The sequence below is a fragment of the Indicator indicator genome, chromosome 9 (assembly GCF_027791375.1).
Source record: "Indicator indicator isolate 239-I01 chromosome 9, UM_Iind_1.1, whole genome shotgun sequence".
NCBI classification, from domain to species: Eukaryota; Metazoa; Chordata; class Aves; order Piciformes; family Indicatoridae; genus Indicator; species Indicator indicator.
This window is the reverse complement of record NC_072018.1, coordinates 4,583,248-4,600,960: the sequence shown is the minus strand read 5'-3', so window position 1 is coordinate 4,600,960 and position 17,713 is coordinate 4,583,248. Positions and strand designations below refer to the sequence as shown.

The window sequence follows — 17,713 nt, the reverse complement described above, 5'->3', positions numbered from 1 at the left end:
TCTAGCACAGACTAGTTCGAATAACATTTCTGAGAAGTTCTGGCTTCACTCAGAAGCCCAGAACTTTACAAGCATGAACTCAGAACAAAGTATTTCCTATTGCTGCCATTTGGAACATTCACACTGATGAAGTGGAGTGGGAATTTTAACATCTTAGACTCTACTCACCCTGGATTATAAAGCATGACCGCTGACAGGTTCTCACACGACTTGGACAGATCTGTCATCGACAAGCTGAAGGAAGAGAGCAGTCCACTCTAACAACAGACCATAAAGTGGATGTATTAGACAAACACTGATGTGCTTACAAACTCCTAATTCATTTCTCTTGATGAACTATTAAAGTATGTGAAGCAAATTAAAAAAAAAGTATTCTACAACAATCAAGGCATGTTTATACTAGCAAGAAAAATGTGAGGAGGTTTAAATGCACTGAACAGTGATTTAATCTCACCTTTCTTTTCTCCCTTAGCTTAGCAGCTTCTTTGGGGTGGTTAAAGCGAAACATATTGGTTCTTCCAAGCAATATAACAGCACCTGATAAGAAAAACACAGACCATCCACTGACAACGTTCTGTACCTGAAAACACCATGGAATTTTTCAGACAGGCAACACATAAACAAAGACTTCCAGTATGCAAGAACAAAAAGAAAATGTATTTTGGCAATTCAAGTGCACAACAACACACAGTCACAGCGATGTTAACTGATGTACACACTACGCTCCTTCCTCTTCCTGCTTTGAAAAACAAACCACACGTGTTCACACACACAAAGGTCAGTCATGTTCATATGATAAAGAATAACCATAGCTAGAAGCAGTAGTGGAAGCAGCTGCCTCAGTTTGATCTATATACTCTTCAACAGTGCTGCTTCAGAAACCAGCAGTAGGTACCAGGTGGGAATGCCCATAAATCTAACAAGTGTGTCCATCCACTACTGGTCATAGTCAGCTCCAGATCTCCAGAATTTGTACTCTCCTTTACCTTTTTCTCCTCTATGTGGAACACCACCACAGTTTATCATTATTCAAAACCCAGTTATTATTCTATCAAATAGCTCTTTTCTGAGGGGAGAGCCTTGAATAATTCATACTGCTCAATGCACATCTACTATTGTATTTAATCAGCTAAGGTGCAGGCCACAAATAAAGAGATTCTGGGCAATTCTTATCATATTTTAAAGACAATAGCATCAAGATTAATATTTTCCTACAAGAATAATATTGTCACTCATGTCTCACTACTGTCATAACATGGAATTCTTCCAAGTTAACCACTACAGAATCCAGAATGTATCTGTTGATCATTATGAGACATTTTAAAAAATAAATAGGACTCCATTATACTCACAGTATGAAAAAAACTGCACTTAAGACTGTTACAGAGTCACAAAATGGCACAGGGTGGAAGGGACCTCTGAAGACTACCTGGTCCAAACCTCCCGCTAAAGCAGATTCACCGAAAGCAGGCTGCCCAAGGCTGCATCCTGGTGGACTTTGATTATCTTCAGAGAAGGAGACTCCACAACCTCTCTGGACAGCCTGTCCCAGTGCTCTGTCACCCTCAAAGTCAAGAATTTCTTCCTCATCTTTAGATGGAACTCCCCGTGTTCTAGCTTATACCCATTATTCCCTGTCCTGTTACTGGGTGCCACTGAGAAGAGCCTGTCCTCTTCCTCTTGACACCCACCCCTCAGATATTTATAAACATTAATAAGATCCCCTCTCAGTCTTCTCTTCTCCAGCCTAAATGGTCCCAGTTTTAATTTCATTAATTTAAAGTCAGAGAGAGACTTAACAGCTAGCACTGACAGTCAGATGATGAATCACATGAGCTGCTGGGAAGCAGCTCCATGGAGAAGGGCCTTGGAGTTCTGGTGTACAGTACATGATCTGTGGGACACTAATGTGACCTTGTGGCCAAGAACACCAGTGGTATACTGGGGTGCATTAAGAAGAGTGTGGCCAGCAGGTGAAGGGAGGTTCTCTTCCCTCTAATCCACCCTGGTCAGATCAACACCTGGGCTACTGTTGTCCAGTCGTGGGCTCCCCAGTTCAAGAAGGACAGGAATATACAACAGGGGGCTATGAGGATGATTAAGGGACTGGAACATCTGTCTGATGGGGAAAGGCTGAGAGACCTGAGGCTGTTGAGTCTGGAAAAGAGAAAATTTTTAAATTTTAAAAATTTCTGAAGGGTGGCTGTCAAGAAGAAGGTTCCAGGCTCTTTTCCACAGTGTCTTGTGATAGGACAAAGAGCAACAGAACTGGAACACAGGAAGTTCCACCTCACCAGGAGGAACAAGTTCTTCACTTTGAGGGTGACAGAGCACTGGAACAGGCTGCCCAGAGAGTTTGTGGAGTCTCCTTGTCTAAAGACTTTCAAGAACCATCTGACACGTTCCAGTGTGACCTGCCCTAGCTGATCCTGCTTGGGCAGGGGCGTTGGACTCCATGGGGAAGGGACTCTAGAGGTCCCTTCCAATCCCCACCATTCTATGTGCCTATATGAACAATTCTCTTAAAGAACTCTTCTGAATCTTACAATCATTTCTGTATTACTCTGTTATTAAGGAAAAAAACCCTCTACAATCCTAATTCCATTCCATTAATTTCAAAGCCTCTTTAAGAAAAAAAAGCCTGGACAAAACCATGCAGTCAAGTATTTCTTAAGCATCAAGTTCAATTGTCTGTTGCTTTACAATGCAGCTCTCCATCAGAATGCAAGTATACAACATACAGCAAAAATGTCATCATGGAAACACAGCTGGGGTTGAAATGGGGTTTGCTTTCCATTTATTCTCTCCTCCAGTGCTAAATGGCAACAAACAAAAGGTTTGTCAAATACACGGACAGGACTAAAAACAACAAAAACTAAGTGAAAAAGTCTTTATCATTTGTGGAACTCTGCTGTCACAATTTAACTGGTTGACTCGAACATGTAAATTACTAGACAGCATAGAAACTAACTAACTAAATAAATAAATGAAGAAACACATGTCTAAGCAGAATGCCTACTGAATGCCATTTAAGCATCTCTGATGAGCAATATTTTGAAACTATGTAAACAAATGTTTGTATCAACTTTTAAAGGCAACTTTATTTTTTAATAGTTATTTTTTAACGCATTAAGAGCCAACAAGCAGGGGGAAGTTAAGTACAGAAGGGGTGGCAGCTTGGTCTAAAAGACTGAAAACTTGATTTAAGTTGGCATATAATTAAATTAAGGACAAACTCTAATTGCAAATGTCAATTTAGTTACCTCTAGAAATCTTACCACACATTCTTAAGAATAAAAAGATACTGTAGTCAGTTACATTTATACAAAAAGGCCACATTAGGCAGAATTCAGAGATGCTGGAAGCAATCTGTAGAAGGAAGTAGTAATTAATTACCGTGCCTCCTCCTTTTTTAAAACTGGGTGGCAGAATAAAAACTTCACAGGTTTTCAAATGAACAGCTATCAATGATGAACGGAAACATTTAAATACATCAGCAGTTAATCACTGTTACCTCAAGTGGGTATTTTAAGAAGGCTGGCACTTCATGCTGTGAGACTAAATGCTAGCACAGCTTGGATACATGGGTTGTGCATGCATCATTAAGCTGGCTGCTTTACCAGCTTTGCACACTTGATGCCACCTTTCTCCCAGACCCAGTCTGGCCAGCTACAGAGCCTACAGGTCAGCTTATGCAGCTCTTTATTCACAAGTTAATAAAGACTAAGCAACCATTTCCTCTTCTTTTGAGTTGCAAATTTCTTTAGATAGAAATCTGGGAGGAAAAAACGTCATATTTCTACTCTTCAGGGTACAAAAATCATGTTAGTACATGTGCCTGGAAGAGGGAAATAGCATACAAACTCCTACTGTCTGCTAAGACACCTCAAACCTTTACTGCCTTTGAAATGTAGCAGGATAAAGTAAAGATGACTCACTGCAACTCAGTTCTTATTGTTTACAGCCATTAATGTCAATGTTTCTATTGCTGACCATTTATCAATGGCATTTACTCAAACATAAGACAGAAGAGACTAAGCTTTCTTTTTGTTTCCCCCAGCATCTGTAACAGAAGCAAGCACATAGACTTCTCATTTTCCATGAAGAAACAGACACTTTACAAAATCAGCATCCCTTCTCTACATCAAAACTCCTTACTTTCTGAAAGCAGACTTCTGAAGCGCTTGAGTGCAGAAAAGATGCAAGACTCTTCTTGTTCAACACTGCATTTTTCCTTTGTCAAATAAGCTTATTCTAAAAGCTTCTCTCTAGGAATCCAAAGTGAGATTGTTTTTCAGCAGCTGAACTGTGTCACAGTCTCACTCCTAAGCAGGTCCCTTCAGCTTATTGATAAATGGGAAAATATTCTGGGTGCTTCTGGAAGATAAAACGTCCCAAACCTCTGTTGCAGCACTCACCATCCTACCTGTTAGCCAGTCCTTTCCAGGCCAACACAATGCATCTTTCATCCAGCTGTCCCAGCTGCTTTTTCATTTACAGATTTTAAAGCTTTTATATTAAAATTAGGATTCTCTAAACTTCTTCCCTATGGAAGTTAGCCTTCTTCTGGCCAAGAAGGCCAATGCCATTCTGGGGTGATCTTATTAATGTTTATAAACGTGTAAAGGGTGAGTGCCAAGAGGATGCAGTCAGGGTCTTCTTGGTGATGCCCAGTGACAGAACAAGGGGCAATAGGTGGAAGTTGAGGCATAGGAAAACTCCATGGAAACATGAGGAAAAAATTTGTCAATTTGAAGGTGATGGAACACTGGAACAGGCTGCCCAGGGGGCTTGTCAAGTCTCCCTTTCTGAAGATATTCAAAACCCACCTGAATGTGTTCCTGTGTGATCTGCTCTAGGTGATCCTGCTCTGGCAGGGGGGTTGGACTGCACGATCTTTCGAGGTCCCTCCCTGTGATTCTGTGAGTTTAGCTCCCACTACGCTCTTTTTGCCATTTCCCTATCACTGCAGTGAACAGATCTGAATCTCCTACATGAAAAGGCTTGACAATAGAGTGTAAAGTAGGACCAACCTGAATCTCAGAAAGGAAGGAAAGTGTCTCTGACATTATTTTAGTCCTATAGAGACCAATATCCTTTTTATTAATACCACAGCTATCTAAGCAATCTGGCATGGAGATCATTTTATGTATAAACTGTGAATGAAATCAAATGGTAACTATCAATTCATATTCAAGATTATGAAGTGGCTTAAATTTGTAAAGAATTCTCTTTTCTTTTTACCATATGGCAATTCTTTGACAGAAAAAAAACCCCACCACTTCAGCTCTCCTAATCGCTTTCAGCTGCAGGTGAGAAGAAACAGAATTAAAATTAATTAAACAGCCCCTTTATATACACACTGGGTTGGGGTTTTTTTCAGTGCTGTTGGCAGAGAGAAACAAAGATGCTGTATGAAAAATGGCATTATGGTGAGTAATACCTTGGTTTAAGTGTGTGGCCTCTGTAACCTGAACACCATTCACAGAACACTGTGCTCTGTTCAGTGGTATTAGATTCACAGTACCGTTGAGATTTTCAAAGATGCAATGCTCACTTTCCAAATCAAGGCCATGAAGAACTGAACAAAAAGAAGTAAGATAACATCATTAGTCTCCTAAAAACTAGTAAGATTAGCGTGCTGATATTAATTTGTTACAGATAAGTTGCACTACATAACTATGAGTATCTTTTCTTTTTATTCTGCACTAAGCTCTCTTCCTTCATCACATCCTGCATGCCTTAAATGTTGACCCTGTTTGTTTTGTTGTACTAGAAAGATGGGTGTTGGGTTGGTTTGGGGTTTTTTTGGTGTAATGTTCTTTCCTCCTATGTTTGGCACCTCATTAGCAGGTGCTCCTTTCTTTCTGATAAGAGCCAGAAAAGAAAAATTTACAAATTTGTAGAAAGAGGGCTTTTACCAGTTTCACTGGGAAGTAATTACCTCAAAGCAACTATGCTTGAATGTGAAAAGACAGGATGTAATATGCAATCATAGACTAGCAGGAACAGGGAAAATAAGGTTTTTCTGTTCTGTGACATTCAGGCTTTTATCACCAGCTATGCTACTTCCTATTTTTTTCTTCAGCTAAGGTATGATTATCTCTACCTGTATTGTTTAATACCATAAAGCAATGCTGGCTTGCTAGTTTCATGGAATGTATGCATTTATTTTAATCTCAGCATCATCTGACCTACAAAAATACTAAGCCAGCTAAGTTATTTGACTCTCAGTCTCTTGCCTAAGATTTCAAGGATGCAGTTTCTTTACCCTAACTGCCTTCAAGCAACATACGTGACAAGGCAGTCCAGGTCTGGCAGTTAGCTGCTTTGATAAGCAACAAAAAAGACAATCAGCAGAAGCAGCCTATCTGCTTTTTTACCAATTTCCAGATTTTTCTTCAACTCAAACCTACAGCCCAAGACTGCTATAGGTATAACCCATAACAATATTGTCATTATACAAAAAGGTTAAGAGAATGACTGTGCAGTAATTGTGACAGGTGCTGCCTGAAAAGCAGGATGCTATTTCAAGAGAAGCAAGAAATAAATTAGCAGCAAGTGTATGAATAAATTTTAAGCCCACAAGCTATTCCAGAAGTCATGCTTTTTGAAGCAGATCCCACATAATTCAACTCTGAAATCACCTGAAAATTCAAATACACAAGAATATACAGGCAACCAAAAAAAGGGAGGGGGAAACAAACAAAACAACCCCCCAAAAAATCCCCCTCCCCCCAACAAAAATAACGAAACAAACAAAATCCCTACAAATGAAGCTCTATTCACATATTGATAAGTTAGAAAATAAAAGAAACTTGAAGAAAGAACACAAAAACGTGTCAAATTCCATACCAATATCCTGTTCTGTCATAGCATCCTCTCTGCCAACATATGTTTGGCCCTCCTAATTAAGAGAGAAATGCACGTTATATTCACTTGAAATCTCCCTTCCTCTTCCATAAACATAGTTTATCCTTCCACCTTCTGAGAGTAAGCTGAACAAAATACATGCTTAAACACACATGAAAAAAATTAGGCAGAATTTTTTGAACGCTTTCAGAATCACCATTATACAATTTTATTAGCAAATTCAAGTTTCAAGTGTCCTGTGTATCATCACCTTCGTAATTTTGAGGCAACTAATCTAGATTTAGATTTCAAGTCAAGCCTAACAATGAGATGAATGTCAAACCAATAATACATGGGGAAGAATACATTTTATGTATATATATATATATATATATATATATACATAAAATGTATATATATATATATATGGTTAACCAGTTGACCCTCAGGATAAACCTAAACAGTAAATTAACAGATACTTTAATTGAATCAGCTGCAAGCTCTTAAAAGCTTTTCTTACTGCAGAAATGTAATGAACTTCTCTTTGCAGTGGGGAAACGTAAGGAGCCCTACATTTAGAAAGATTTGTCTATTGAAAAAAATTGCAAGGCATACAAAGGCTATGGAAACACAGATGTCTGTTTACCTTCAAGTGGTACAAGATGATACCAGTACTGAGAAGATCATCATCAATGCCAATTAGATGAGGCAGTTCAGAATCTAATACAACCCCTATCCCTTCTTTCCTCAGAGCCAAGGTTTGTTCCTGCAAAAGACCAAAGTCTGTGTGTTAGAGCATGGAAGAAATTTCAAACCAAGTTTAATGTAACTTATTCTCTGTAATATTATCCCAAAATAAAACAGTTTTTTTGTGTGTTTGTTTTTTCTTTTTGTTGTTGTTGGGGTTTTTTTGGTGTTTGGGTTTTGTTTTGTTTTGTTTTTTACATTTTCAATGTGACTGTTCCATTTCCATGAGCATTCCAAGCTTTCTGCTCAGGAAATTTGTGAAGGTGTTGTTTGAAAGAAACCAGAGAAACAGCTGAACTACACCAGATAAGAAAGATCAATTGAAAGCATAGCAAAGCAACATTGTCTAAAAGCAAGCTACCATACCACCTTGTATAATGGTAAGGAGAATCTAAAACTCTTCCTGTTAAAATTAGCCATGCTGAATTCTGAGGAGAAAACTAAAAACTCTGGCAATCCTCTAAATAAATTGAACCTTGCACCATAAACTCCCAAAAGATATCTGAAAACTTGGTAAGCCTCAGCACTTAAAACATCATCCAGTATACAGGAAGCACTGCCAACAGTAAATAAATGTAGGAAATATTTGCAGCATATAATTTTAATTCCTTCAAAGTCCTTTATAGCCATGTGTAGGATGAAACATCAGTCAGCAGGACTGCCAGTGGGACACTTCAATCTCAGATAAAGCATCATGTGATGCAGTAGTGACCAGAAAGATTATACAATAAAAAAAAAAATTAGTTCTAGTTTTGAAATAAGTCTCAGTACTTATGAAATTTATTTTTCAAGTTGAAACCAAATCCTATTGGCTTCTAGGCCTGGAAGATAACAGCAACAGAGACAGTGAACACGTACACACACCATCTTTCCAAATAAATGTGGTTTTCTACATAAAGCAGCTAAGGTCTTCTAAGCCAAGGAAGACTGACAACCCAGGAAGGAGAGGCAGCATCAGCAAGCATCACTTCTGTGTGTTGCAAGAGCACATACTTCTCTCCTGGCACTTTTTAACACAGAAGAAGGGAGTTTTGGCAGTGCCATAACTCCTTTCCCAAGTCATCAGCATGCCTTCTGCAGAGCCAACCAAGACACCACACCGTAAGAAAAACACCCAGCCAAACACCCTCCCCAAAAAAACCACCCTAGATAAAAGTTTTATGCGTTTTCCCAAGCACAGTGATTTGACAAAGCTGAAAGATGAAAACCAATGCAGTATCTCATTTTCCTGTACAGTATAAGACATTGTCAATACTGATCCTGTTTAAAAAAAAAACTCCAAGTATGACTACATCTGGGCAAGGCAGGATGATGGCACAACGTACAAGAGGCACTCCAAAAGAAAACCAGGGAATCCTGCTCTGATCAGGCATGAACTGAAAAGCTTTCCAGCATTCAGAAGGAAGGTGCTGCCCTGTAGGTCTCTGACATTCAAAGTGCACCCAGCTATTCCTTAATATGATAAAAGTGTCACCTTGTAAAAGCAAAAAAAATACAGCTTAAATCATTGTTCACATAAAAAATTGACTTCCATACAAAAAATACCTATCACATATTAAATATTTAATGAGTAGCATTTACTGGTATCTAGAATTTATAATGTTCCCACATGACAAGGTTGAAGACTTAAAACACTGAGGACTGGTGGCTGTTTACACAACAGCTGGCACCTCCAGCCTGATGGAACTGGTATCACAGAATGGTAGAGGTTAGAAAGAACCTCTGGAGATCATCAAGTCCAATCCCCTGGTCAAGGCAGGTTCACCTACAGAAGGTGACACAGGAACACATCCAGGTGAGTTCTGAATATCTCCAGAGATGGAGAGTCTACCACCTCTCTGGACAGCTTGGTCCAGTGCTCAATCACCCTTAAATCAAAGAAGTTCCTCCTCATGCTTAGAATGGAACTTCTTATGTTCAGGTTTGTGCCCATTACTCCTCGTCCTGTCACTGGGCACCACCAAGAAAAGCCTGGTCCCACCCTCCTGACACCCACCCTGTAAGTATTTATAATGCATTGATGAAATCCCCCCTCCCTCCTCCCCACCAAGACTTCTCTTTTCAGACTAAAAAGACCCAATTCTCTCAGTCTTTCCTCAATAAGGAAGATGTTCTAGTCCCCTAATCCTTTTTGTCACCCTTTTCTGTACCCTCTCCAGCAAGACCCTGTCCCTCCCCCGAACTGGGGAGCCCAGAACTGGACACAGTACTCCAGTACACCACAGCAGAGTAGAGGGCAAGGAGAATGTCCCTTGGCCTGCTTGCCACACTCTTCTTGATGCAACTCAAGATGCAATTGGACTTCCTGGCCACAAGGGCACACTGCTGGCTCATGGTCATCCTGTTGTCCATCAGGACTCCCAGGTCCTTTTCCCCAGAGCAGCTCTCCAACAGGTCAGCACCCAACCTGCACTGATCCATGAGGTTGTCTTTCCCAGATGCAGGACTTTACACTTTCCCTTACTGAATTTCTTGAGATTGCCCTGTCCAGGTCTGGCTGAATGGCAGCAGAGCCTTCTGGTGTGTCAACCACTTCTCCCCGTCTGGTATCATCAGCAAACCTGCTGAGGGTACACTCCATATAATATTAAGAGCTGAACAGTTTGTTTCCTCTCCCCCTGCCCCAGCATACACAAAACATTTGCCAACATTCTTGACACAAACATCCCTGGAGGCAAAAGAAATTACGATTGGGTGGGAAAAATATCTCAACAAATAATTAAGAACAAAGAAGAAAATAGGCTTCTTCATTTTCCAGTCTTTAATATTTAACCACATTTTTGCTATATTCAGAAAGAAAGCTTGTGCAACTGTAATTTAAAATTGATGTGTTGCTTATTTATTCAGAACTAAAATTAAAGAACACAAATTAATTGAGGTTCCAAACCTTCATTTTGTAAACGACTACCATTCACGCACAGAATGCATCCTGTCAATGGAGGCGTTAGATAAATGCAGCAGAATAAATGCAGACAGGAGCTGCAATTAACTATAATTCTTTTTCTCTTTAATACTGGCTATAAATTAGTTTCTCTCTTCAGATACAATTTACTAAAAAGGTATCTGGAATAATTGCTCAACTTGAAAATTTAATTCCAGATTCAGAAAGCTTCTTCAAAGAAGCTTCCAAACAGCAAACTGTGCCCTTTTGCCCCAAACCAAAAATCACAGAAACCCAATCAACAATAGATCTTTATTATTCTCTGCTCCTATTGCCAGAGAAAGAGAAGAAAAAAGGCTGGAAAGAAGTAGCCAAACTGCTCCTTTTTCAGTCTTGATGGTATAGGAAGGATGTTTCTAAAAGAAAACAGACCTTTTTTGAAATAAATTGAAGGTCTGTAAGCTATTGTAAGGCAGAGAAATAATTAGGTTTGAGCCATGATTTCATTCATTTTCATTTGTGCAACACAATCTTACAAAGCAGTGAATCCATAAGTCAAATTACAAGAGCAGGAAAGGTCACTGCCCCTATTAAAATCATACTAATTCAGATTTATGAAACCCTCAAGTTACACTTCAAGCAAGCTGAATGTACCACATGCATCTTAAATTAGCCTTGAACAGAAAAGTTTACAGATACTCCCTCAGTATTTAAGATGCCTTCATAAACTGTGGAAAATAAAGCAAGCCAAGAATTATCCACAAAGGAGCACTCCAGTTAATATGAACAGCTATTCAGTCTAGAGAAGAGAAGGCTGAGGGGAGACCTCATTGCTCTTTACTGCTCTCTAAAAGAAGGTGGAAGTGAGGGGAGCGTTGGTCTCTCACCCCTAGAATCAGGTGATAGGATGAGAGGAAGTGGCCCAAAAATTGTACCAGTGGAGGTTTATATTGGATATTAGGAAAAAATTCTTTCCTGAAAGAGTGGTCAGGCATTGGAAGAGGTTGCCCAGGGAGGTGGTGGAGTCACTCCCCCTGGAGGTGTTCAAGAAACGTGTGGACATGGCACTTTGGGACGTGGTTTAATGGTCCTGGTAGTCTTAGGTTGACAGTTGAACTCCATGATCTTAGAGGTCTTTTCCAGCTTAAACAATTCTATGGTTCTATGATTCTACTATGTGATCAGAAAAACAAACAACCAACCCCAAAACCCTAAAGGTTTTCTTCTTTAGGAAGTATAAAAGGACCCACTTGAAGAGTAGAAACTCAGATAATAATTCTGAGTCAAAAGGCAAGAAAACACTTCCTTGAGTCAAAGTTAAAATGAGGTGATTGCATTGCATATTTAAATGATGGTTTCTTTGAATTCAGCTCAGCAGTCAGAAAAATTATTTCATTCCTTAACACTTGTTCGAGAGTTAGGGGTGTTCAGCTTGGAGAAAAGAAGGCTCTGGGGAGACCTTACAGGGGCCTTCCAGTACCTGAATGGGGCCTCCAAGAAAGGTCTGGGGGAGAGACTTTTTACAAGGAGAATGGATTTACACTGGAAGAGAAAATAAAGTAGATTTAGATTGGATATTAAGAAAAATTCACTACAGTGAGGGCGGTAAGACACTGGAACAGGTTGCCCAGGGAGGTTGCGAATGCCTCGTCCCTGGAGGTGTCCAAGGCCATATTGGACAAGACCTTGAGCAACCTAGTCTAGGGGAAGGTTTTCCTGCCCATGAGGGTGGGGTTGGAACTAGATGATCTTTAAGATCCCTTCCAACCCAAACCGTTCTATGATTCTATGATATAAAAACTGTTGCATAATCTCATCCCTTCTGCACCGATTGAGTTTGCTTTATTAAATGATATGGTGGCATCTCCAAGCTCACAGCTGAGATGTTCTGACAGTTTCAGAACAAAACCATTGTCTGAAGTACTTATTTGAGCTGTAGAATTATTCACCATACAGAACTGCTTATGATAAGGAATACTCTAGGATATATAGGATTTCTTTAAATGTAGTTCTTTAAACTCACACACAAAAGTGGAACCACACAGGTTTACTTTTTTAGCCAACAAGGTACTGAGTTAAATTACAAAAGAAAAGAAGCCCAGGTGCTGCTTTTAACATTCCCTGACCATTCTACCAGTAGAGTGAAACATTTGATGTGCTAGGTCAGTAGCAGCATGAGTATAGGGTAGGTAGTATGTTACAGGTTAAGGGACTACAGGTTAAGTGTCCCAATTGTAAAGAAGTTTTTCCAGAGAATTCAAGTCCAGTGGGATGGAAAATCTCAAAGGGGCTGAACAGAATACAAAAGATAAATTTATTCCATTTCATAGGTTCTTCAAATTCCCACACAGTTTGGGAGCACAGCTTGCTCTTTCTTTCTCTTCTCATTTTTTTCCCCTCTTTGCCTACCTTCTGAACTTCGTTTTTGCTTCTCTCCACCCATCACTGGTTAGGCTACTGGTAAGAATGTTGGCTGAGACGAAAGGGAGATAACTTAGCTGGTACACATCCCTCTGGGCTTTGTTCAGGGGGATGTGGGCTCCTTTGTGTACAAGGATGGGGGGTCTGTACAGAGGGATAGCTGTCTAGTTGTGTATGTACATATGTATTTGCAAATGTTTATTACCTTTTATGCTTTTACATTCAGTTTGTGGGGTTTTGTAAATCATAATTTCATTTAACTGCCCAAATCTGAGTAGATGTGGTTATTTACCCTTTCAGGGCAAATTCCACTTTCTACGTGGTGTCAAACCAACACAGCTGCCCTTTCAACAAACAGAATTCTGTTACCCTTTCCAGTGCAAAAGCTCAATTCTTTCATTTAAATATTGAAAAGATAGCTGTTGGCACCCAGTCCTGAGAATACACTGTGCAGACACTTACAGAGAAACACAACAATTTACTTAGCCAGCCTAATGTTCAGATGTCTGCATTTAAATTATGCAAAAAAAGGCATAATACCAAATTAAAGAAATTATGGGTAAAATACTCAATGGCAAAAGTCTCTGCATTAATATTTAACCAGAACACATTAGAGGGGATCCTTAAGCTAACAGGTACTTTGGGTGCTTTTGGTTTTATGGAAAATATGCTGTTCTAGCCTGAGTTCAGAAAACTGTCTGAGGATACTCAGTGGCCCGGCACTAACATTAAGCTCTCTACAAAACATATAGATTTAAACTGTACACAGGGGAGGATCTTAATTCTTAATTGGGTTTCCTCCAATTATATATTCAGTACACTTTGCATTCCATTTAAATCACTGGGAACAAATGTTTCATAGCTACTGGGGAAAAAAAGAGAAATCTATACTGCTCAGAATCAAAGACACATGAAAATGCCTCTTCACAAACCCAAGCATATCACAGAGTTAGGGGAGTAGGAAATAAAATCATTCAGCAAGAATTCACAACCAAAAGGCAAAACTGAAGGACACTGTAGGCATGACTAATTCACATAGATGCAAGAAATAAACTGGAGAGATGGTGAGAAAAGCAAATTACCTATGGAAAAGGCACAGGCTATCCACCACCTGTGATTCCAAAGCTCCAAAAACCATGGATGCAGAAAGCATGAGTTCATCTATGGAGGGTATTTTAATTGGAGCCAATATAATTTACTAGCAGTATAAAGGACAAGAATGTTTCAGGCTTGATTTAAACCCACATTTCCTACTGTCTTAATGCATAATAGCAGTAAATCACAGAATGACAGGGGTTAAAAGGGACCCCTGGAGATCATATAGTCCAGCCCCTGTGCCAGAAAAGCTTCACCTACAACAGATTGCACAGCACAGCATCTGGGTGGGTTTTGAATCACCTTAGAAATTTGTGTTAGCAATTCCTGAACTCTTTTGACTGCTGTGAATGTTGTAGTTAAGAAAAAAATCTTACAGCAATTCTTTAGCTATTTTGGATTAAAATCAACTTTGTATTCACACTGAAACCTTTTTTTTTTTTTTTTGAGCTGTTTTTATCCTGTGTAGGATCGTTCAGATCTCACCACTTCAAACTCAAATTTGTGATACAAAAAATATCACCTGATGATTCCTTACGCAGCTTTTTCTGCTTTTGGTGAGTTACCTTTCAAGAGATCCATGCAAGGAAGTGGAAAACATGGAAGTGGCACTAACTAAAGAGAAGGACCTCCTCTCCCAGCCTTCTCCCTGGCTTCTTAACTTGCAGAGTATTTCATTATTCTTAAAATATTTCAGCACATGAGAGGAAAAATTCTTTGGAGTACCATTTTAGTTGTCTGTCTTTATCTAGTGCTTCTTTTTTCTTCTTGGTTTCTACCAAGGCAGGCTAGCCCAACAACCACAGTGCAAAAATGCTACTGGCGTTATCTACATTCTGCGGCAGTTTTAGGCTGATGCCTAGAAAAATTTTCCACAGATTGAGTAGAAAGTGGTAGAATGTAAGTAAGTTACCATTGGATGTAAAAGGGAAAATAATGTTAAGGTCTATATAATCCAATTGATATGATAACTAACAAAGTTAGTTGTATAAACTAACTCTTTCTCTTTTTGGCTTCTTCACTCTAGCAGATACTAGCTGGTGGCTTTTGCTTGGCTGTTGCTGACCTTGGCTGCACTCTTCTTGTGGCTAAGCACTAACAAGCTACTCTCTGCTCTTTTCTTTCTCTTGTCCCAGGTACAGGGGGAAGAGGAAGAAGCTGTTGGTAACCCCCTGGTTTTGTCCAGGGTAGTTCTTGTGTTGTTTATAAATTGCAAATACATGTAAATATTGTATATTTTGTATATATTCATTGCATTTCATATTTCTAGATGGTAGTTTTGCTTGCAAATGTAGCTTCATTTGCTTTCCAACTGAGCTGGTCTGGCAATTTTATTTTGGGGGTAATTTCAACCCACCACACATTCATATATTTATATTTTAGTAACAGCATGCACTTCTTAAAAGAAAAAAATATCACCACGTTTAATTTGCATTAGATAGGAACACCCTGTCTAGATCCACTCATGAACTTGACAGCTAAAGAAACTGAACTCTGATTTACCGGCACAAACAATTTTTCACTTCATCTTTGTTAACCTGTAAATCCTTTTGACGTTTAGCTGCAGGTTGGCATCGCATTATGAAGTCAAACAAGTTAAATTATAGATCAGTGAGGTTTTATAGAAAATCCAGGAGTAGTTTAGCTGAATAAATTATTGAGCTTCCATCAAACAACTAAAGTACACACAGGCTAAATCACTCTGCAGTTTTCACTATTAATGTGTTGCTTTGACACCCTAACAATTATCTAATAATCTAGGAGCTTAGATCAACACAATATCACCATCTTATTGTGTGCTATGCATGTACTGCACATTCCACAGAAACCAAATTTATCTTCAAAGTCACTAAATATTCCAGACATGTCATTGGGATATGTGAATGCTTTTATTATTCCTATATCACCTTTCTCCATTTATCTACATGAATAAATTACTCTTGTGAAATACAAAAGCTTGTCGGTACAAATGAAAAGACACTGTTTGTCAGCATGTTCTCCCCTCTTTCTTTTTAAACAGAAGAATATTTTGCCTACTTAAATAAGACAGGTAATCCTCCAGCATGCAATTCCCATAAGCTTCAGACATGTTGTTGGCAATTACAATCAATTCCACATGGTGCTAGTAAACAGTAACTCTCCTGCATGAAAACTTCTAACTTTGGTCTTGAACTTCAACTTGCATGCAGTTCTGCATGACTCACATAAATGCTAAAGCCACAAGTTTGATGCAAAACCCACGAGGCATTATGAGTGAATGTTCCTTCATGTTTAAAGCAAATAATTGCAAAAAAGCAACCTGTTACTAAATCAAAAGTCTATGCAAGTGTTGTGACAAAAGCCAATGCTGTAAACTCAACTATGCAACAAGATCACCATTCTCATACAAACGAGCCATAGACCATGAACTAGCTCCATCTCTACTTGATTTCTTTGCCCTCCTAAATGCAAAGGTTATTCTCATTATTTGGGCAGTACTGTCCTAATGTTTGGAGAGCTTTCTAACAGATTAAAAGTAGCAAGATTTAAGAGGCATACACTTCAGGCAGGCTTCTGCTTCTATTTACAGAAATTATCTGAATAATTCAAGATATAACTCTTTGTAAAGAGCTACATAAACACATGGACTACTCCTCTGAATTTTCAAATGCATCACATGCTAATCGGTATAAAAAACACACAGCAAACTATTGAAGTTACACTCACAAGATTAAGAGGCAAACATACTAAAAAAATTTAGCAAAGTTGCCAGTCAGCCCTTAAAAAAAAAAAACCAAAAAACTTATTTGATTAGTTCTGTAATTTAAGCAAAATTTCCAGGATTTTAGCTCTGCTTAAAACACCAGCAATGTTGTCCCAACCTGAGGGGAAAGAACTGAAAGGGACCTCTTATGTTTCCAAGTGCAGTTCCCAAACACCACATTGAATCATTTTATAGATTATACTGAGGCTCTCATCCATTTTATAACGTAAATTGTTTTCAAATATTTGGTCTGAACTTACTAATTATCAGCTCATATTTGTGTACTTTCCATTATTATTGATATTCAACTGAAATAATTATTTTCCTTCTCCAGCATTTATTCACTGATGCAGTTCACTGCAGTTCTAGTCACCCTTCTTACTGTGGTTATACCAGGCCAAACTCCAAGTATCTCCTTTTGTATGATCAGAGTCACCATATCCTGGCATTTAATGCATCATCTCTCAAGGTCATCTTCACTCTCTACAGCTCCCTGGAAAAAGATTGTAGGGAGGCGGGTGTCTCTCTTCCCTAGTAACAACCGATAGGATGTGAGGAAATGGCCTCAGGTTGCACCAGGGGAGGTTTAGGTTGGAGATGAGAAGAAATTTCTTGACTGAAAGGCTTCTCAAACACTGTAACAGGCTTCCCAGGGAGGTGGTTGAATTCCCATCTCTGGAGGTGTTTAAAAGAGGCAGAGATGTGGTGTTAAGGGACATGGGTTAGCACCAGATTTGGTAGGGTCAGAGAATGGTTGGACTCTGTGATCTTAAAGGCTTTTCCAAACAAAACAATTCCATGATTCCTTGATGACTTCCACGCCATGTTCACAGTGTATACACAATTTTTGCCAGCACCATGTCCAATGGCACCCTTATTTTCTACTCACTATGCAAAACATGTACCTGATCCCTCCAAGATTCATTAGTCTTCCATGCAGATGTACTATCTCACAACAGTAGTCTCATGCCTTC

The 17,713-nt window shown here is 39.1% G+C and overlaps 1 protein-coding gene across 1 annotated transcript in view; it reads right to left on the bottom strand.

Annotated features, from left to right (window-relative positions):
- KIF16B (kinesin family member 16B) overlaps window positions 1-17,713 on the bottom strand; it is a 164,911-nt gene that overhangs the window by 88,547 nt on the left and 58,651 nt on the right. Inside the window, exons 14-18 of the mRNA XM_054383745.1 lie at window positions 7,499-7,618; window positions 6,856-6,907; window positions 5,444-5,581; window positions 455-537; window positions 169-257 (exon numbers count right to left, since the gene is read on the bottom strand). Of these exons, the coding sequence (XP_054239720.1) occupies window positions 169-257; window positions 455-537; window positions 5,444-5,581; window positions 6,856-6,907; window positions 7,499-7,618 (482 nt within the window). The remainder of the gene's footprint in view (window positions 1-168; window positions 258-454; window positions 538-5,443; window positions 5,582-6,855; window positions 6,908-7,498; window positions 7,619-17,713) is intronic.